The sequence below is a fragment of the Dendropsophus ebraccatus genome, chromosome 5 (genome assembly GCF_027789765.1).
Source record: "Dendropsophus ebraccatus isolate aDenEbr1 chromosome 5, aDenEbr1.pat, whole genome shotgun sequence".
Classification (NCBI taxonomy): Eukaryota; Metazoa; Chordata; class Amphibia; order Anura; family Hylidae; genus Dendropsophus; species Dendropsophus ebraccatus.
The window spans coordinates 34,401,141-34,423,654 of NC_091458.1; the positions used below are offsets into that span (position 1 = coordinate 34,401,141).

Here is a 22,514-nt window from a genome sequence, read left to right on the forward strand (position 1 = left end):
ATGACCTTGAAAAAACTAGGATACTCTATGACTTTATTACCGAGCTGTGTGCAGGCATTGTATCTCAGAAATGAGGCCTCAGTCAATCAAATGTTATAGGAGAAGTCGCATGACATAAAAAAAAAAATCGCAAAAATCCAAGTGCGGGAGTGTAAGAAACAAAGTTTACTTAACTATCTTTACTAGGGCCTTCACCTTAACATGGGGCAGCTGCAAGTGTCATGATTTGAATCACCATTTGAAAGGCCATTTGATGAGATTTTGTTCTGTTCAATGTATTGTGTAATACTTCATTTCTCCTGTGGGGGCACTGCAGGGAAATTGAGCACTTGCTACTTGGTTTCTTCATACATCTAATGTGCTGATGTGGGGGTTGTTGTTATTATTATTATTATTATTATTATTATTATTTCAGCCATCGGTAATCAAATACTGAGCGTTCAGGTTTGTTCGAACTCCATCTTCTAGTCTTTTGAATGTCAAAAATGGATACATTACACCAAGCACCACCACTTGGTGACACTCCCAGCTTGGGGGGGTGCAGGTGGCCACAGGATTTACCCTAAGAGAGTTTACCAGCTACAGTCTTCATCTCTGAGGTCCCCTTCGTATCTTTACAGTGCTTTAATGTTGACTGTGCCAGCATAGATGCATTGCCCAGAGGATGCCATACTATCTCTACACACAAATGGTCCCCTTGGAGTGCCAAGTATGTTTTGCAGATGAATACAGCTATGTAAACGCTGAAGACGCCATGATGCTTAGCTTGTTGGTGGCTGTGCCGGGAATCCCCATCAATCTGATATTTAAGGCCTGTCCAAAGGATAGGTAATCAGTATTGTATCTCACATGTTGTTCTTCTAACAGAGCCCCCAACTATGATTTGGCATATTAGGTGGCAGAATGACCTTGAGGTCATTAACTGTCAATCAGCAGCTGGTGGGCGGAGTTTGCTGACGCTCATGAGTATAGAGGATTACTAAGCACGTGCACATAATGGAGAGGGCTACTTATTGTCTCTGTTGCTCAGGAGGAAATCTCTGAATCAGCTGCACAGAACAATGTATGGGTTACATCATTCTGTTCATCTTCTCGGTCACTAGTTTATGCTGCCCTTAGTGCAGCATAAACCTACTGACAGAGTCTTTAATGTGTAGAAATCTACGTGGCAATGTTAGTTTGCCAGTCCAAAGTCCAGTTGGTGCTGCAATTCTGACTCCAGCGCCAAGTGAGGCTATTGGCTATGATATGGTTCTTGGCCCAGCTCCGTCTTGCTTAGAAAGATATAAATAATTTGCACTAATAACTAATGTGTATGGCAAGAAACGTGAGAAGTCACCCCTGAGGAAGCCCTAGTGGTGGTGATACATGTCGGGTTTATTAGTGGACTTGCATATTTTACATGTTGTTTTATGGGCGAATCATATTATATTTGTTCGTGCCATCACTGTTTTGTTTTTTTGTCGTTTTTTTAGAACTTCTACACTCATGTATACATTATTTTTCAAGAACTCAACATAGCTGTATAGATAGGTATAATGATGTTTTGCACTTACCAGTATAAAGCAATTACCCTGACTGTATAGGCTTTGTTCTACAGGCTAGGTGACTTTGCAGAAGCCCCTATACATTATAACCTGCTGAACGCTGCTCTAATGTGTGTTTGGAGTTTACTCGGTAAAAGGTTCTCTAGATTTACCCCAAATCCAGATGACATCACATGTCTAAGAAGCATTTCTCCTTTAGACTGGCATTTTATGAGTTAAAAAATGCTTTGGGTATAGGAGCAGCCCTGTGAAAAGTACAAGGTCCACCTGCAAACCTAGTGAGCAAATAACAAGGAGACTTGGAGAAAATCTGTTTCGTATATGGCGGCGTCTGGAGTGACTACCTGGCACTAAGTGACCGGGGGTCGGGATGCCGACCGTCAGTTGTCTCTTGTTTCAGTGTGTCTGCGGGGCCACATTGCCTGTTACAGACCAGAAGGTATTGTTATTCAGTCTGTATATCTTTACGTGTGTGTGTGTATGTATGTACATGTGTGTGTGTGTGTGTGTATATGTATATGTATATATAATATAAATTATTTTTTTTTTTTATTATTATTAATTAATTCTTTTTATCTGAAGTATTTATGTAGCTTTCAGTGATGTGGCTTAAGACTGCTTATATGGAAGGTGAGGCCGGATAGAACTTGTGCTGACCTAGTCAGATTGCATGATACAACTTATGAGTGTTTTTTTCCTCTAAGAAAAAAAAAACACAAAACATGATTTATTAGGCAATTTATGATCTTACGCAATGTGATTTCGCCATACAGTAGCATCGTGCCTTACCTGTACTTCATCTACAGCTGCCATTAATCATCGGCAAGTCGTGGTACACTGTCCCACTAATCACCATGGGGGACTGCAAGTTGCTAAGGATTCATGCCATCTACTGATGAAGTATAGATGAAAGAGACTCTGTCAGTAGGTTTCGGCTGCCCTATCTAAGAGTAGCATAAACTAGTGACAGAGAAGCTGAACAGAATGAGGTATCAATGATATGACGTACAGCTGATTTGGAGATATCTTCCGAAATAGCAAGAACTCCGCACACTAGTCCTCTCCATTATATGCGTGTGCTCAGAAGTCCTCAATATTTATGAGCACCAGCTCCCTCTACCCACCAGCTGCTGATTGATTAATTTTTTTCCAAGGCTTTTTGGACATTTTATGGGTGTTTTATACCAATAAGGTCTTAATCAGCAGTTTTCAAGTATGTTGACAAAAAGTACACAAAAACGTTTTCAAAAATATATATTTTTACGTAGAATTTCTATAATTACAGCAGTGCCATTAAATGACATGTGACCTGTTTCCACTAAATTTATTGAGAAAAAACTGTGTGGGGGGGGGGGAATTAACTGAACAGTGAATGTTTTATTATGCTTTAAAATACAATCATAGCCTTAGGGCCCTATTACATGGAGCGATAATCTGCTGAATCAGGCCTATTTGGCAGATCATCGCTCCCTGTAATAAAGACAAGATCAACCAATGACAATGATAATCGGCTGATCATGTCTTTAGGTCTTGACCTAAAATCATCGTCCACCAGGCACACATCACTACGTGTAATAGCAATGCACGGCCGACTGCTGATGGCTGTGTAAAAAAAAAACAACTTACCTCTGCACTTCCTGATGTCCTGCTAGCTTCGGCATGCTCCCCACAGTGTCTAAAGTGACAGGCCGCTCAGCCTGGCCACGGCACTGTCCTGGTGATTGGCTGTGCGGCCTGTCACTTCAGACACTGCAGGGAGCAGGCCGAAGTTAGCAGGACATCAGGAAGTGCAGAGAGGTATGTATAAATGTATTATTTTATACTCATTAGGCAAGGGCTGCACAGACTTTACTAACATTGTCTGCGCAGCCCTAGCTTTACATTATCTGGATCAGAATGGGGTTGCACATCACAGTCTCTGCATTTTCGTAACTATAGGTACCCAAACCTCCAGGTGAATAGTGGAATTAACTGATTCTGTAGAAGCCATGATGACAGGTACCCCTGTCATCACCCCTCCCCCCCTCCATACACCATGTTATCTCATGAAAGTGGTGACCACATATAATCGTGGCCTTTATGGATATAAAAGTGCCCCTATGCCTGTTGATAGTCTTTTTATGAGAGGGAGCTCAGTCTTGGTTGGTTCCATCTCCAGTGATGTTAAGAAGAGAGAACTTTGCAAGACTCCCATCTACATAAGGACTGCAAACTAGAGGAAACAAAGAAATGGCCTATGGCTAAATCCATGTCTTCCTGGACTTCCTAGGGCTGCATCCAACTTCTTCAGCCATGGGTAATCCAATGCCTATTGATCAGGCTCACATGGTGCTCATGTCTATTTTCTAGATAGATGTATTTATTTAGGTCTATTAGTAGTATATAGTTATTATATAGTTATTTTTACTTGCTTAACATTTTTTGTCCATGATGCTAAAAATGATGACTTCTGAGGGTTCTCCACTGGTCAGACCCTCGTTCCTTTTGTCCTCTAGAAATATTTTTGGTTTGTTAGTGGTGAACACTTTTATTTTACAGCAGTCATAAGTGAGTATGGTCTATCAGCACAGGTCATTGTCATTTTAAACCTTTTTTTTTGTAACTTTTGTTAATGGAACTAACATTCACCAGGTTACCTCACTTGCATTGTTCACATTTTAAAAAAGGTTACGACTGAAGACTCCTGGACCAAATCTCCATCTCAAGATGAGGAAAAGGCAGAATCTCAGAAGGTATCATCTCAGAAATGGGTCACTGGAAAAAGCAGATGTCGGCCAAGACCCCTTTCGGACTATGGTCAGATGGCCATTCGCAGTTTCTCCATCCCAGAAGACTCTGTTCCTATGGACTGCCAAAACGCAGATGGTGGGAACTGTACATTTCCCTCACATTCTGTTAGGGAGGAAGGAAAAGTTTGCAAACCTAGCATGGAATTCCAAGGGAACTATAAAAGAAGACCCATTTCTGTAATAGGTGGCGTCAACCTTTATGGGACAAGCGAGGATGAAGAGAATGTAGATATGCTTCAAAAAGTAAGCCGTGAAGCATGACCTCTGCAGAATGACAGGTCTTCTGAATCCTCTCTTGAATGGTGTCCTAACATTCATCGTATTAAAATTTCTTTCCTTCACAATAAAACATGCATGCTCTTGGACTAACTCCAGTCTCTTGATTTTCCTCACTAATTGTATTCGCTTTCTCCACCAATCTTCAGACATCAATAAAACATACGGTATGACGTGTTGATTTGGGGCTATCAAAAATCTGCATGTGGTTGAATATTAATCATTTATTACACGTCTGAGTACTAATCCTTTAATAATATTGTTACTGTGTCCTCATAATACCTGTTCAAAGTTCATAACGTATTCTTGAAAGAAAGATGGCTTGCCAATATGTCAATAGTTTAATAGGTGGATTTATAGGAGTTGTCTTCCCTTATTTATAAGTACATCTGAGAGCGCAAAGGAAATGTGTGTTCTCGGGTAAGCTCTACAACTACCCCCTCCCTACTGTTTGGTGACCACTGCTTTCTGTCTTTAGGAGCTATAGAGGGCTCCATCCTATGTAGAGAAACGTCTACAAGTACGCCATCCTTACAGTAACAGTGGTAACTCTTCTAGATGCCATGGCCCAACAAAGCCATCCCCATTTGGGGAAACCTTACAGCTAGATCATTCCAGCTGAAATAGTGTCTACTTTTGGTCTTGCTGTTTTTGGGGTGAAAGATGGTCCAATGGGACTATCCCCACTTGGGGAAACTCCTAAAACTACACCAACCTTACTGTAACAGTGGTATTTCTTCTAGTTACCATAACCCAACAAAACCATCTCCATTTTGGAAAATGCTAAAGCTACACCATCCCAACCAAAATATTGACTGCTCTTGCTTTTACTGTCTACCGGGGTCAAAGATGGTCCGGTGGGACCATCCCCACTTGGGAAACGTCTACAACTATACACTATCCTTATTGAAATAGTGGTAGCTCCTCTCCCCAACAAAACCATTCCCATTTGGTAAAACACTACAACTACATCACCACTAAAATACTGACTGCACTTGCCGATAAGTACTTCCATAGATAGTCCAGTGGGACCATCTGCTCCTGGGAAACCCCTACTATTATATGTTGGCTCTATTTTTCTTTGCTATATAATGTTTAATAGGTTGGAGTTAGAAAAGAGGATCATGGTGCCATCTTATGCCTTTGTCCAGCTTTGCTATTTTCCCCTATTAGTTATACGAAATAGCTTACAGCATAGCCACCTATAGGTGTTACTGATGAGACTTCTAGAGGAGAGCTACTTTGTACACCTTTTACTAAAGAACGGTGTCCTAAAGACCCCCTGTCCTATGAAAGTAAGGATTATTGGATTCTACCATGCACAAATGTTTGTTCCCTCTGGACATAGGAAGCTGCTAGATGTGTCTGGTATCCCATCATTTCCCACTTCCCGTGGTGGTAAATATGCAAACTTGGCTGATCTAGTTGAAGAGATATCCAGATAGACACCTTGTATGTACAGCCATGTTTAGGTACCTGTCTGTGCTATACAGTAAGGATCTCTTACAGCAGTTCTTATATTCTTCCTGTATAAGCATTGCTTGTCATCTCTCACGATAGAACGGATTGAACATAAAATGTTGAATGTCATTCTCCTTCTCCCATTCTCGCTTTGCCAGTTTTGAAAGGTCAGAAATATTCATGTATAGCCAGTTATGCTTAATGAAGATGAGAAAAATTAATGCTCCATGCTGGATTGTATAAATGACATTTCTTATATATAATCCTGTTATCCTATCCTTCCAGTAATAAAAAGTGGCACAATATATTCCCAGCCAAAGCAATGAGAATCCTCCTGGACCGTCTGTATATGGCAGTCTGTATTCTGAGTTCTTAAAGGGGTTATCCAGCGCTACAAAAACATGGCCACTTTCCCCCTACTGTTGTCTCCAGTTTGGGTGGGGTTTTGAAACTCTGTTCCATTGAAGTAAATGGAGCTTAATTGCAAACCACACCTGAACTGGAGACAAGAGAGGGGGAAAAGTGGCCATGTTTTTGTAGCGCTGGATAACCCCATAAATGTAGTCTTTTAACATAGGAATGTTCTCGGCACACCAATGGTACACCGAAGGCTGCTTAGAAGCAGAAGATGGTGTATGTTTGTTTGGGGTTGTTTTTATACTAAAATTTCTCTTCTATTTCTTTTAACTGCATGGAAATCTATATTTAAGAAAATTATAATAACCAGTACTGTGTGAGCTTTCTAAAAATGTGATTTTTTTTCTTTTTTTTTTTTTCTTTCTGTGTATACACATTTTTATTTCTTCTTTTTGTATGAGGTTTGTTTAGTACAGAGGTAAGTCTGATCTAATGGAAGTGCCATGTCCCTTTTCACTTAGTACATTGGGATTCTTCTTCTTTTACATCTTATACCATGGCACTTCACTGTGTCATAAGCGTCCCAAACTTTGGTAGACTAGCAAAAGTGCAAAGGTCATTTTCTCCTACAAAATCGGTATACTTGGGCAGGCTCAAGGTTTGCTCATCTCTATTGGCCAGTCTTTGATAACGTCTTAACACATGACCACGGCGGTCATCCAATGGCCACAGTTTTGACATGAACCTTACTAACACCACCACAGCAGTCATTTGTTGGGACAGCAGATAACATTAAGTATAGATTCTAATGGTGGATATTGTTTAATGTGTCTACTAACCAGACTAACATTTTGCTCTTTGTGTCCCATTTGTAGCCAATCCCTCGTCCTCCTGTTCCATCACACAAAGTGCCTCCATACAAGGCTGTCTCTGCTCGCCTACGGCCCTGTGCCTTCTCACAAAGCACACCGATCGGCCTTGACCGCGTTGGACGCAAGCGGAATATACGGATCTCTAACAGTAAGCTATCTATTCCTTTATTCCTATACTTTTCGTTGCTCTGAAGCCGAGTAGCATAAAAACTGAAGTTCTATAGTAACTTTGTGTTACCACGATTTGGTGGTTTCTCAGAAAGTTGCAGCCTCTGTTGTCCCTCCACTTTCTAACCTCTACATCCTGAAATAGAGCTGGCCTGTGCTTGTACACCTAGACTCCTTTATGTCATGTATGTTCGCAAAAGGGGGTGTAAATAGAAGACGGTTCATGTCAGTGAATGGCAAGGAACCTCTCTCGGGCTGATGGACGCTACCACATTCCTAATTGGAGATGGACATTGATGTCATAGAACAATATGTGGTCTCCTTGTTAAGTATCCCCAGTAATGTTGAGAGTGGGGAAAGCATCATGGTGCTCTTTTCTAGAGTTATGCTAATGGATTCTAATCTATCGATTATCATAGGCCATGGCAATTGTTATGACTTCATGTGCGATATAATAGTAGAAAGTTCAGAGCCGAAGTGCAGCTACTCAGACTGAAACTAATGGCCAGTTCCCTTTAAGCCACTCACACCCATAGTAAGAGAATGGTAAACCTGAACTTCCTGCACAGTTTTATGTAAGAGTTGGAAGGCTATCAGTCAATGCTTCGTTCCAGGTACACATCGAGTTCACTGTAGACCCGGTGATATTTGCAGATTAGATATTACAGTAAATGGCGTGACTGCTTCCTGATCTATAATAAATGCTGAGTAATTTTGTCCTTTGTGGTTATACACTTCATTGTAGATTTTCTTTCACTTTCAAGACTTTTTTTTTTAACTTCTAATTTAAAGGACAGCTCTTAAAAGCGCCTTCAGAACTCCCCAGCAATCTGCACCCAAAACCGGGGAAAGCTGCGATCCACCAGTCCACCATTCATTTCCCACACAGTGGTTGTCCTTGGCCATGTAATATATCATGGGGCTGAGTCTGCAGGATACAGTATGTTCTGCATCAGGGACTCCATCTTATAAATCAGGGGGCTTTACCTGGGCATACACCTGCGAGACCCCTCTATGGTCTAATCCGGTTGACTATGCTTCTCTTGCAGTGCGTTGTGATCTAGGGGGTAGTGATTTTGGAAATGCCTTCTTTCGAAGAATAGTAGGCGAGTAAGGCTTGAATTTACATACAGTCAATTTTAATGTACACAGTGATTAGATTTTAACACCGCGGTCAACCGTGCAGTGTTCATGTATATGACTAAATGTAATGTGGGTTTGGCCAGGTACACGCTGAAATTAGCCTTATGGCCTGGGCTACATTGAAACTAACAAAGCAGTATATTACCAGCCCATTCCCCTCATTGCAGGTTCCAGTGTCCCCGTCTCCATGTCCTCCTTCTTTCCTAGTTCCCTATGCCTGCTTAGCAGCAAAGTGGGCATTTCCTATTTGCACAGAACATCACCGGTAAGGGACAACGATGGAAAACAGACACTTGGAAAACCGGTGGTGTCAGAAGAGTGGGCCAAATGACTACAATACATTGCAGCCTGGACCACATGTTAAGCCTTGCCGCCTTGTTTGCAGACTAGTTGGACCCTTTTTAGCAAAGATCAAACTGACAGGTTTAGCCATTCTTGATACATGTAAATACTGTTTGTTTCCCCCTCCGTGACCTTTTTGCCTATTCCTTCCTGCTTGTTTGCTAACAATAGAGATCAGGAGAGAAAAGGGTTGGGTTCCCTCCCTCCATGGGCTCTATAACCGCTCCATGGACTGACTTGCTGTACCTATACCATTATTGAATATAAAGCTTTACTTGTTTGTCATTCTTTGACCTACCTTTGGACAGTACCTATTGAGTAATCAATCAATGAATTATGCAAATTTAAAAAGAGGTTAGGTTCACACTGTGTATTCTCTCTTTCCCCATTAAGTGACACGTATACAAGTTAAGCCCCTATTATGCGGGGCAATTACCGGGAGCAAGCGAGCGCCGACCTGTGATGTTAGAGCTCGCTTGCTCCTTGCTTCCCACTCGCCCCTATAATGAGCTGGTAAAAGGGGGGGGGGGCTCTCAGGACAATCTTTACACGGCTGCCGCCACTGCTATTGCACAGAGTGACGGCAGCAGATCATCACTATCCAAGCCGTTTGTTTTTCAACATATTGAAAGACAACGATCAGCTACACAAAGTGATTATCGGCCGTAATGGCCAATAGTCGGCAAAGAACAGCTGATAATTGTTTTGTGTAATAGGGCCTTTAGAGACACGGTATAGTTGACAGCCATACTTTATGGACCCTACTTATCTAAAGGCTTTGGATAAACTTTTTAGACCTGGGGGATATGTTACAGGACTCCGATCTGCATTGTGTAATACGTTGCTAGTAAGTGAGGTTCTACAAGTTCCCGTATACCAAGAGAATTTTTAGTTTAAACAGGTAGTGGTCAGCTCACCCAGCTAGCAGTCCCGACACAGGTGCACGGCAAACCCGGAACCAGGATCGCAAATATTATTATAAAAAATGTCCAGCACCCATTCCTCGGGTTAGATGCAGTTTCCTTATTAGAAAAATCTTCACAAAACAGGATTGCAAAAAACAGTTTATGCGTTTAACGCCTTGAGAATTTTTAGGGTTCACTGCAGAATTTCACGTATATTGTTAATTTGCATCAGATTTTATAATTCACATACTGAAAAAAAAAAAATCGACTACATCTGAACAGACCCTTAGGGGGAAATTTATTAAGTCTGGCGTTTTCTGCTCTGGACTTAAAAATGTCCGCGCAGCTCTGGCACTACGGAGATTTATGTAGAGGCGGACTGTCCCCCCCCCCCCCCCCCCCATGTACCTGGCAGAAAGTGCCCATTTGCTAATGTTTCATTTGCAAATCGGCCATGTGCTAATAAAATCATTCACAAATCGGCACTTTCCGCCGAAAAAACACATTCCGCCACTTGATACATGTCCCCCTTAGTGTCTAGATGGAGTTATATCTGAAATCTTATAACTTGAAGTTGAGCGTGTGCAACCCAATTGTTTCCCTTAGAGGGTAGAAACTCTGCAAGTAGGAAGTTGTGATATCTATATGTGCATCTTGTTCCTATACAGACCACAGCCACACGAGAACCCACTCCCTGTAGGTGTGACTCCATAGACAACATTGATCACTACCTTGTGTGTTGTTATGATGTCATCTGGAGAGTAAATGCATGAAATCAACCAAACCCCTTAAACCCAAATTTCTCTATTCTACAAGAATGAACTTTCTCCTATGTCTGGCAGCAGCTGCAGATGATGCTGGGAGTTGATATGTGTCTCCTGATGTTCGGAGGTTCAGTTGGCAGCAGATCCGGCTGTAGACTGCATTCGTATTGATGTTTTAGTCTTTTCGCTTCCTCCCTAAGGGTACCCCACCGTGTCGTCATTTAAGCAGCCAAATTTGCAGCAACACATAATGTTGATCTGTCAGTTCCCTCCTAGTGTCTGGCCTGAACCGCAGGCGTGGAGGATGGAGGCAATGAATAAGCTCTTTCCACAGCCGGCTTATAGTCGCTGACGACTACCGTTCCCTTCTTTTTTTGTAGCTGCTGTGTATTTTTTACTGTACAAGCCAAGCCCCGTTTTTTTCGTGCATTTTTTTTTTTTCTCCGTTTCCAATGAAAGCATGGTGGCCAGAGGGGAAATGGCACGATTCTGGAGTCTGGAAAGTCTTCACATGGGTAGGTGTGCAGATGTCGGGGTCTTTTGGGAAGTAGTTGATGAGCTGGGAATGATTTGGGATGGGATGTGCTGCAGACAGCCGGCGGCAGCAGCCAGAAATCTGGATTAGGATTTGTCCTCTGCATTACTGCATGGATCAGCTCTCCTTATACACAGGGAAGAATCTATTGCTGCTCTAATTCCAGATTTTATTTCTACGTTATTACTAGAAGTTGAGCGGTTCGTGTAGAGGCTGACATCTGTATATGTTTAACCCTTTCACTGATATAATATTAGCTAAGTAGTTGCCAGTATATGAAAAGGTGTGAGGTGAGCTGCAGCTTTATGCCTTGTAAATTCCTGAACCAGTCCGTAACCCAGAGAGTATCAATATCTATCAATCACCAATATGTATTTAATACTATTGGTTACAAAGATTAATCACTTAGTCCAAAAAGCAGCCAGTGCTTACATGTAACTAGTGGCTCCTATACTTAAAATCTACTTCGAAGGATATATGTGCTTTGGGTGGGAGAATATGAAAATATATATATATATATATATATATATATATATATATATATACATTTTATTTTTTTTTTACATCTAATTTTAACTTTAAAGGTAATCTGTCAGGTTGAGAAGGTTGAGAAGGCAGTGCAATCTGCAGACACCATGTTATAGAGCAGGAGGAGCTGAGCAGATTGATATATAGTTTTGTATAAGTTGTTCCAGGATTACCTGTCATTTATTCATGTAAATCTGTGACCATTTTTGGCTGAGAAGTCAAGTGGGCGGTCCTGCTAAGTGATTGACAGCTATCTGTATATCCATGCACATAAAAGAGCTGTCACTAAGTAAGTAGGGCCACCCACTTGATGACTTATCCCAGAATGAGCAGAAATTTACATGAATAAATGACAAGTTATCCTGGGACTTTTCCTACAAACCTATATATTAATCTGCTCGGCTCCTCCTGCTCTATAACATGATGTCTGCAGACCTGGACTGCATTAACCCTACCCCACCCCCCCCCCCCTCCTATGAAGAATTACCATTAAGATGATGGAACCAATGTTTCATTACAGAAATGTCTACAATAAAGCTGCAGTGTGTGAACTCTCCTGTAGAGCAGTTTTCCAGTATAAAAAAAAAAAAGTCAGCCCCCCTCCTAGAAATAGCACCGCCATTGGCCTTGTCTGGTATTACCAATTATTTAAAGGGGGTATTCTCAACTCTAGAAGCTATCCCATATCAACAGAATAGGGTATAACAACCAGCTCACCGTTCATTCTCTAAGGGACTTTCAAATATTGCTGAGCTGAGCCCTTCAGGTAATTACTGCAGTACCAGGTACAACCTGTGAGAAAGGGTGGCAATGTTTGTGTTTTTTTTTTTTTTTTTTTAGAGGGGGTGGGCTGATTTGTTTGTTTAGTTATTTATTTATATGTTTATTTTTATTTTCCTTTTTATTTTTATTCTACCCAGCAGATGGGGTATAATAGGTGAGTTATTGGAATGTTTTATAATTTTATTTAGAAATGGATAAAAAAAATAACCTTTTCAGTAACGGATCAGGGCCCTGTACTGAGAAGACAAGGATGCACGGGCTTCCTGACAGATGTGCTCTACAGAGTATTAGGAAGCAATCCATAATCCGGGGTCCGGTGTGCCGCGCACTTCTTAGTGAGGATCTGCCAGGCTGTATATCTCGTATCTCGGCAGCAGATAATTCCCGGGGTGATCTTATTCTGCAGGTAGAACTGAAGTGGAACAAATGGTTTTCACAGCATCTGCTATGTGAGGGCCTATGTGAGAGCTCTGTCAGCCGCTGTAAGCTTTTCACACCTTTCATAGCTGGCACTGCAGCTGCGGGCGGCTCAGGCTGCTTGGCATGCAGAGAAGGGGTTGCAGACCTAAGGTTATTGGGGGTCACTGGACACCTTTGGGGTATATAAGAACCTGTGATTAGCCCCAATGTTCTGTTCTATAGAGCTAAGGAACCTAATGCAGCCTGGGAGCTAATCCTGTAATACTGGGTGCGAGGCATTTGTCACCTCACGCCTTGATGATGTCATTAACACCTCAGGACTGAATAGGCGGTAATATCATGAATATGTGTTCCCCTTTCTCAGTCCACTGTCAGAGGGTGATGAATATATGTGACAGTTTCATGAAGAAAAACTATTTGAGATAAACGCTCCATCTTCAGCTGGATACAAGAGGTTGGGCATCATGGTTTTATTTGTATCCACCACTTTTTGGCCAAGTTAAGGTGAGTTAGGAAAAACAACCATCTCTATGCCAATATAGTCCCTAAGTTACTGTGTGCACTCATTTCTAATTGGACACCTTCTTCGGAGTCCTAAGGCTACGATTGATCTTTGATGGCTTATGTTCATTGCTGGATACTGGTCTTGGGGTTCGTTGGGCCATTTTAGTAAATTGGCGGGCCTAGTGCTAGTGTTTCCTCCCCTTTCAGGAACATATTCTCACTCTGAAGAAGTAGATAAGGGGCATATATATCCCCATGGCGGTTCCCGAGAGTACTTGCTGCAGGTGATCCCTGTTGCCTCTTCACAATGCCACAATGTCACAGTTGGGCCCAGTGCATTTCATGAGCTGCTTATCTCCACTTTCCGGAACATTTTCTCACCCTTCAATATGTGCAAATAGGTGGCATATATATGCCCTCCCAGGGTGCCAACCACATATGTGCCCCACTCCCCATATATGACCCCACCCCTACCATCAGGGTGCCCACCGCCGTTGACCCCCTCCTGTTGTCTTATGGTAAAGCTCCCCAGTGACCATGCTGGGTGGCAATTTCCATAATCGATGGAGTCAGAACTGCGGACAAACACTGGTGTAGTTATCTTTGTCCAGATTTCTTCCTATAACCATACCACACCTGTCCACAGATTGAACTAAGCTGTGATACCTAACATTACCCGTGTACAAGTGTGGCGCTGTTTCCTGAAGATAGTTGCCGCATTTTCTAACCTTAGACAAAGACTTTAAAGGGGTAGTGCGGCGCTAAACATTTATTCACAAAATAACACACATTACAAAGTTATACAAATTTGTAATGTGTGTTATGTAAGAGAATGGCCCCCTTCCCCATGCCCCCCCCCCCCACGCTAGACCCGGAAGTGTTGGTGCATTATACTGACTGACCCCCGGCCGCCATCCTGTGACAATGTTATGCTCAGCCTATTGCGGCTGAGCAGCTGGTGACGCGGCAGAGGGGGGCCGGCATGAGGGACGGCTAGAGCGGTCGACACGAATGCGGTAAGTATAATGCACCACACTTTCGGGTCTATGGGGGGGGGGACATGGGGAAGGGGGGCATTCACATACATAACATACATTACAAAGTTGTATAACTTTGTAATGTGTGTTATTTTGTGAATAAAAGTTTAGCGCCGCACTACCTCTTTAAATGTTCACAGTAAAGATCTATAGCCTCACCCCACAATAGATGTGTATGCTTACCCAGCTCAATGTGTATTCATGCCATGGTTACAAAGCTTCTAACAGGGCATGCTGGGACTTGTAATACCCACAGCATATGTATAGACTCCAGCAGTGTTGCCGTATTGGAGGCTACATTTCTCACTTTATGTGATGATGAGATGTGGTGCTGCAGTATACTGCGGTATCCTCAGCCTCTGGCTGTCTGTAATAGACTGTAGCTGCTCTATGGGTCAGGCAAGCAGGTGATAATAATGCCATTTACCATGTTATTTCCCCACGTGCTACACAAAGTCTGGACTCTGCATCCTGCAGTTTTATGGCTCATTCATTATACTGATAGGACTGAACTGGAGCCTTTTCACCTAGTATCTTGTACCATGGGGACCATGACTATTTCTGCATACATTAGGCATCCACTATCAAAACTGACCCCAAGAAAGCTCAGCAGCCTAAATATTACTGAATGCTGTGGGCTTCTGGGGGTCTTCCTTGCTGCACCCCTCAAAATTCATTCAGGTGCATGCCAACCAGTCTATACACTGGGAACAGTTAGGGCCCTATTCCACTGCACAATTATGGTTCTAAAAATCGTTAAATTGTTTATAATTGAACGATAATAGTTTTGTGTAATAGCATACAACGATTAAACGACCAACGAGAAAATAAGAAAATTTGGACTTATTTTTATTGTTGACCGTTTGCAAATTGGTCGCTGTAATAAGACGTCGTTCGGTGGTTTGCAGTAGCGAAAATAGGATGACCGCAAGGACGATCATAAGTAACGATCATCGTTCTGTGTATTTGGGTGAATGATTTCAGCTCGTTTGACATAGCGGTCGTTTTGAGATCGTTAATCGTCGAAAAATCGCTTAGTGGAATAGGACCCTTACATTTTTCCATTGGTCCCGGGTTCTAATATCCAGCGGCATAACTAGAAATTTTGGTGCCCCATAGCAATATTAGAGGAACTCCCACCACTCATAGGCAGGAAACTGAAACAGCAGCGTAACTTGAAATAGTTAAATGTATGGGTAATAGCACTACATAAAAGAACCTAGTTTTACCAACATGTTGCTCCCCACGAAAGGGACAGTGTTCTTGCCCCTGATTAGGACCCATAGCAGCTTCATTCCCCCTTCCATATTATTGATCCCATTTATCGCTATGTGATGGGATTGTATTACAGATGTACAAAAACAATTAACACCTTTTGAAATTTTCACCGAATGGGACTGGCTGCTGATTTAAAGTTTAATTTGGGTACAATAGTTAAAATGGAGTTCTGGAAGTATCCATTAAAAAGTTATTGACTCTCCACAACCTTTTGTTATAGGGGTTTTGCTATAATAAGCACATCACATGATCTCCTGCCTCTAGGATCCTCAGTGATCAGGGGAACCTGCAGCAGGAAGTGTTGAATTATCCAACAGCACCCCCGCAGGAAAGAAGAAGCATTACACACATTGATTTCAACAGGCAGTCTGTGTAAAAGTATATACTGCATAGACATAGCGTGTCTTCCAGGGGGAGAATTTATTAAAAGGGTGTTTTTTAATTTAATTAAAAAAAAGTGACTGTAAAGCTTTAACCCGGGAATAAGAACACTTTATACATAAAATCTCTTTATAATCTCCATTTATTATGTAGATCAATGAGTCACACTCTGGGTCTATTCTATTGTTCTGTATTGTGCCCTATGTTTTCATTGTTTGCTCTTGTGCTTTGCTTCTATGTGCATAGATAACAGATTCCTCTGGCATAATGGGCACATATTAGTCTACCGCAGGCTTTGATCATCATATTCTTGTGTCATCACAGACAGAATGGAAGAACAGGATACTAATGAAAGGCTCATGTCAAGTAGATGCTGAAGATGGCGACATTATGCGGCAGTCACAACATCTTATAAATCCCCATATGACATGGCCCCTCATATGTGTACAGCTCCTGACTGATATCACATCATAGAGATAGAATTGTAGGTGTATAGCGGTCTCCTTCACATCATACTTATTGCATTTTGGGTAGTGAAGCCTCCTTGGGACATGAGAGTTAATCTCCAAAAACAACACAGAATGTTAAAAAAGTAACAAAAATGCAAAGTGTGAACCCAGTTGGAGAATGTTCACATTTTCATGATTTAGGACAGCAACATCCAGCCCTGCTTTAACATTGGCTCCCCATAGATCCCTATTGTAAACCTAGTTATTTACATGAGGATGATGTCATCAGCTCCTGTTCTCATGAATATCTAATGTGTATGGGGGGCTGCTTGACCCCAGGGTGTATAGTGAGCCAGCTTCTGTAGATTTAATATTTATATGAGCCGCCTGCGTCCTCCCCCATACACATTATCCTGCATGTTTTATCCGAGTTGAATGGTCATCAGTGTGATTCTGAATACTGAAACGTTGACTGGTGAATGTATGATTGTAGTAGTATCATATTGTCTTCCTGAAGAAAAAAAAATCTGATTGGACCAGATATAAACTCAACATAAGATACTGTATAGTGACAGTATATGCATCCTGCCATTGAAAAGCAGACACTCCTAGTAATATGCAAGAGGGCTTATCCAGAATTGGAAAAAAAAACAGCTACTTTCTTTCCGAAACCGCACCACCCCTCAGGTCCTCAGGTTCTATGTGGTATTACAATTCAGCTCTGTTCACTGTAAAGGAGAAGTCCAGGGGAGGATGTGGCTGAACATAACAAAATGCACCTACCTCCCCTGCTCCAGCGATGGGGTTTGCTGTCACCCGCTCCGATTCCCGTTGCCCTGGCCGTGACGTGTCAGCCCCGCCTAACCAATTAGCAGACGAGGCTGATTTAATAATACTGTCTCATCCTCGGTTCTATAATATAACATTTATCAAATCAGATTTATCATCGTGAATCGTTCTATCTAGTCTAGGTTTACACCACCTATCAGTTGTGATCAGTCTACACCATCTTACACTAAAGGCCCTATTATACATGCCGATTATTGCTCAAACAGGCGGTTTATTACTCAATTCTGACAAGCTTTAAAATGTTTAGCCGCCCATCTCCCCATGTAGTAGGGGACACCAGGTCCCAGGTGAGACTGCCACCTATGTACCCCTTTTGATACTCCCCATAACATTCTTTTGGCCTGTAGCAATCTTGTATACAGTATAGACAATCTTAAAGGAGAAGTCTAAAAAATGTATTAAAGTATTGTATTACCCTTAACAAGTTATACAAATTACCAATATACATTTATTATGGGAAATGCACATAAAGAGCTTTTTTCCCCTACACTTACTACTGCATCAAGGTTTCACTTCCTGGATAACATGGTAATGTCACTTCCTGGATAACATGGTGATGTCACGACCTGACTCCCAGAGCTGTGCGGGCTGTGGCTGCTGGAGAGGATGATGGCAGAGGGAGGCTCAGTGTCCCTCCAGTGTCCTGTGTCCCTTAGTGTCCCCTTGCCATCATCCTCTCCAGCAGCCACAGCCTGCATAGCTCTGGAATTCAGGTTGTGACATCACCATTTTATCCAGGAAGTGACATCACCATGTTATCCAGGAAGTGAAGCCTTGATGCAGTAGTAAGTGCAGGGAAAAAAGCACTTTATAAGCATTTCCCGTAATAAGTGTATATTGGGGATTTGTATAACTTTTGGGGGCGATACAATACTTAAGTAAAAATTCTTCTCCTTTAATCCTATAAATCCAAAAGTTGTTCAATACAGATATGTCCACAATACACCGAACACACAGCCTCATAGAAGACAAGAATTGGGGGATTTACAAGGCTAATGATCTACTATAATTAATTCATAACAAGATTACAGTCCGCATTAGGGACAATCAACAGCCCCATTGTGTTGTGATGATTTCATCTCCAGTAAGAGGCATACAATGGAGCTGGGGCTAATCTGCTGAGGTCTCATATCTGGATGTGTCCTGCACTTTAGTTACTCAACGACTTCTATACATGATCATTGGTTTGATAGTGCTTGACTTAGATGGTCACTTTTACCTTCTTGCCTTGCTGTACATTGGTGACTATACATCAGCCTCACAGACAGATCACAGTGAACTTGTAGCAGGATACAAGGGTATATTGGAAGGGATCTCAATGGTGACCACCTACTTACAACCTGGATCTTCTGTAGTTTCTACAGATGGAGGAGCAGAGTCTACGACACTGGTTGACGACAATGGCAGTGAGGAGGAGTACAGCTTTGATGATCGCTACCAAGCCAATCCAAGATATCTGCAGCCAGGAGGAGAGCAGTTAGCCATCAATGAGGTAAAGATTTTGTATTCTTACATGGTTGATAATGTCCATCAAGTGCCACCTATAACCATATTGTGTTGATCTAGAGGAAGGCAAACAAAATAGGCCCATAATAGTAGACCAACTCTGTCACGACTCCAGCCATTGTATGCTGAATATATCTCTGGATTGGTGTCCTACTCCCAAAATTCAAGTACCCATACATTGTAATGTTGTGCTATAAGAATATAAAAAAAAAAAAGTTAAAAGTTCGTAACCCGAACAGTCTGGCGAGTATATAAGTTACCTTTGTGCCATCAAACACACAGAATGTATGATGCCAATGGTGTCTCTTTGTATCTACTCATTATCTCCTCTTTGTACATAGAGATTGTATGTAGTTGTTACTTGGGCGAGCTGTACAGAGCTATAATATGGCACCCATAGACTTCTATGGGCCCATGCTGTGCTTCTGCATATCTACAATTTATATTAAATTAATGGAAAAAATGGTGCCATGCGCCATTAGATTCTGTAGCCTGTACTCTGACACTATGTGGAGCTAAGGTGTCTATGGCTCCTGGCCATGTTGTGTGTTTGCTCCAGGTAAAGAAACATACATACATACATACATACATACCAATAGTGGATTAATTGTCAACCATTGTTGGGGTGTCCACTGTGTATCGTTCTAAATGGGTTTGCTGCTATGTATTTCATGATTATATCAAATGTAATATTATCTGCAGTCATTGACTTGGTTCAATTGTACCTAGTACTTGTATTGAAACAATTGCATTTCTGACACTGAAGGCGGAAACTAAAATGGTGCCCCACTTTAGTGCATTCCACTAAATTACTGTTCTGCCTTCGCCTTCTGTGTCCAGACATTATTTGCATCAGATCATAGGGGTCAAAGGAACCAGTAGTGTGTAGTAGAACATGCTAGAATTTTTTTATAGCCACATGGAACATGTCTTCCCCCAGGGACTTTGCAGTCTGCTGTCTGAGGCGAGATACTCATCTTGCCTCATTGCAGATTCAGCCCTGGTTGGAAGATGAATACAGGTTATCTCTCCTATGTAGTCCAGTGGCTATTAAGCTGTTGTTATCTGAAGGTTGTCCAGGCATGATGGGAGCTGTAGTTTTGCAACAGCTGGAGAGCCACAGATCAGTGAACATTGGTCTAGTCTTTATGGTCAAGTCCTTTTCTTAATCACCCAAAAAGACTCCTCATTGCATTGCATGTTTATACGAAATGTTTTGTCTACCTGCTGCACATCCCTTTTTAATCCATACAATAAGCTCTTATTCTTGATGTTTGTTGTTGCAGTTGATAAGTGATGGTAGCACAGTTTATGCAGAAGCATTATGGGATCATGTCACCATGGATGATCAAGAGTTGGCCTTCAAAGCTGGAGATGTCATACGAGTCCTTGAAGCTTCAAATAAGGACTGGTGGTGGGGTCGCATTGGAGATGCAGAGGCCTGGTTTCCAGCAAGTTTTGTCAGGGTAAGGTAACAGCTTGGCCGGCTGAATAGATTATAATGTCTGTGCCGCCGCCGCCAACCTCAAATTCATGACAGATTTTTTTTTTTTTCCATCTATATTTCCAGTTACGAGTAAATCAAGAAGATGTTTCCGAAAACTCTGGTAGCCTTCATGATGAAGACCATGACCCTGATATTGCTAAATTTCGCCTTAAGAGCCCTGAAAACAAGGATCAGATGCGAACAAATGTAATTCAAGAAATAATGAACACAGAACGGGTCTACATCAAACATTTGAAGGACATCTGCGAGGTATACTACACGCTCCCCCCCCCCCCGCCCCCCCACAAAATACATCATGGATTAACCTATATACAGTTTATGGATTTGTCTTGTATGCGGCTTCAGATACAAGCCTAAAGAAAAGTACGGTAATACTTCTGCTGAGAGGAATTTTAGAATTATTCCCGGTGGTTCTAGAGTGAGGTTTTCGATTCACGAAATGAATTGAGCTCAGATCCCCATACCTGTATAATATTCGCTCCTGTTGCGATTGTTAGATTTTTTTGTGGGGAAATTCTAATTCTGCGGTTCTGGATTTCAGGGCTATATCAAGCAGTGTCGAAAGCACACAAGCATGTTCACTGAAGCACAACTCAAAACCATCTTTGGAAACATTGAAGAGGTCTACAAGTTCCAGAAAACTTTCTACAAATATTTGGAGAGGCAATACAACAAAGAAGAACCTCATCTGAGCGAAATTGGGGGCTGCTTCCTTGAAAATGTGAGTTTTTCTTAAGGTTTTTTCCCCCCCCATGTACATGAACTTGATTTTCGTAAGCATTTCAAAGTACCAAGGAGGCCAACAGGTTACCAGTTTGAACTCAGCGGTATTCTGGTTTTTTGAAGTAAGGGTTATTCATTGTATGATGATAAATTTCTGTTTTCAAGATGTCAACTTCCAGTCTTTCAAAAGTAAATTGGTTACTTTCAATGGATAGTAACAATCTGTTCAGGTCATGTGTCGGACACACTGGTACACTACTTCTTGCACAACATAACTCTATTTTTCGTTACTGTAAAAAAAAACAAAAAAAACATGTAACTGTGTCCATCACATGACCAGGGCATATTTATATCCACTAGCAGTAAATGATGAAGGTTCCTATTTCCTGCAAGCAGAGATCCTAAAAACTGAAAGAAATTGATACAGAAAATGTACTGGAAAGTGGATAGCTTCACGTTCCACTGATTCCATACACAGAAGCAGGGACTCCTGTCATAGAAAGGTGTCACTGTCCCTGCACAGTAAGCAATGATGCCTCTGTACATCACCACTTACACTCTATATTATCTCAGCGCTTTGCTTCCGGCCTAGTGACTGTTAGCAGAACAGTGAGGCGTACACTGTATGCGTCTCTTCTCTTTACCTGTAAGAACAGGGACACCTGTCTTTTTTTATAAAATTCTAGGTTCATGTTCAAATTCAAATCAGCCATTAAATTTTAAAACTAAAAACTGCTTAAGTAACACACTTTTTAATTAATCGCATCAGTTGGTAAATAATTATAAAAAAATCAACTCATCGCAGTATTTACACGAAAGGTAATGGCCTATGCTGTGACGCCTTTTTTTTTTGTCCATGCACATTTGTAGCATGATGGATTTTCAATTTACTCCGAGTACTGTAACAACCACCCCAACGCCTGCCTGGAGCTCTCCAACCTGATGAAGCACAGCAGATATCGACACTTCTTCGAGGCCTGCCGGCTGCTGCAGCAGATGATCGATATCGCTATTGATGGCTTCCTGCTGACTCCGGTCCAGAAGATCTGCAAGTATCCTCTGCAACTGGCTGAGCTGCTCAAGTACACAACCCAGGACCACAGGTGGGGGCTCGGCTGCTAAATGACTCTTATTATAGGAATGGGAAGCATTATGCATGGGAATGGCTTATGGTTTCTGAAAAATGCTTACTGTATCTTTACACTTTAAGGCTATGTTCACACTACGTATATTTGAGGCTGTATGTTTGAGACTGTATAGCAACCAAAACCAGGAGTGGATTGAAAACACAGAAAGGCTATGTTCACATAATGTTGTAATTGAGTGGATGGCCGTCATTTAATGGCAAATATGTGCTGTTATTTTAAAACAACGGCTGTTATATTGAAAT

The 22,514-nt window shown here is 41.7% G+C and overlaps 1 protein-coding gene across 4 annotated transcripts in view; it reads left to right on the plus strand.

Moving 5' to 3' along the window:
• SPATA13 (spermatogenesis associated 13) overlaps positions 1–22,514 on the plus strand; it is a 47,532-nt gene that overhangs the window by 15,595 nt on the left and 9,423 nt on the right. For 2 of the 4 annotated variants that reach the window (XM_069969834.1, XM_069969836.1), the window contains 6 exons: positions 7,306–7,450; positions 18,744–18,880; positions 20,181–20,360; positions 20,465–20,650; positions 20,943–21,122; positions 21,995–22,227. In XM_069969834.1, the coding sequence (XP_069825935.1) occupies positions 7,306–7,450; positions 18,744–18,880; positions 20,181–20,360; positions 20,465–20,650; positions 20,943–21,122; positions 21,995–22,227 (1,061 nt within the window). Of the gene's footprint in view, positions 1–1,801; positions 1,987–4,213; positions 4,580–7,305; positions 7,451–18,743; positions 18,881–20,180; positions 20,361–20,464; positions 20,651–20,942; positions 21,123–21,994; positions 22,228–22,514 lie in introns of those variants that run through there. The other 2 variants (XM_069969835.1, XM_069969833.1) reach the window with 2 other exon arrangements.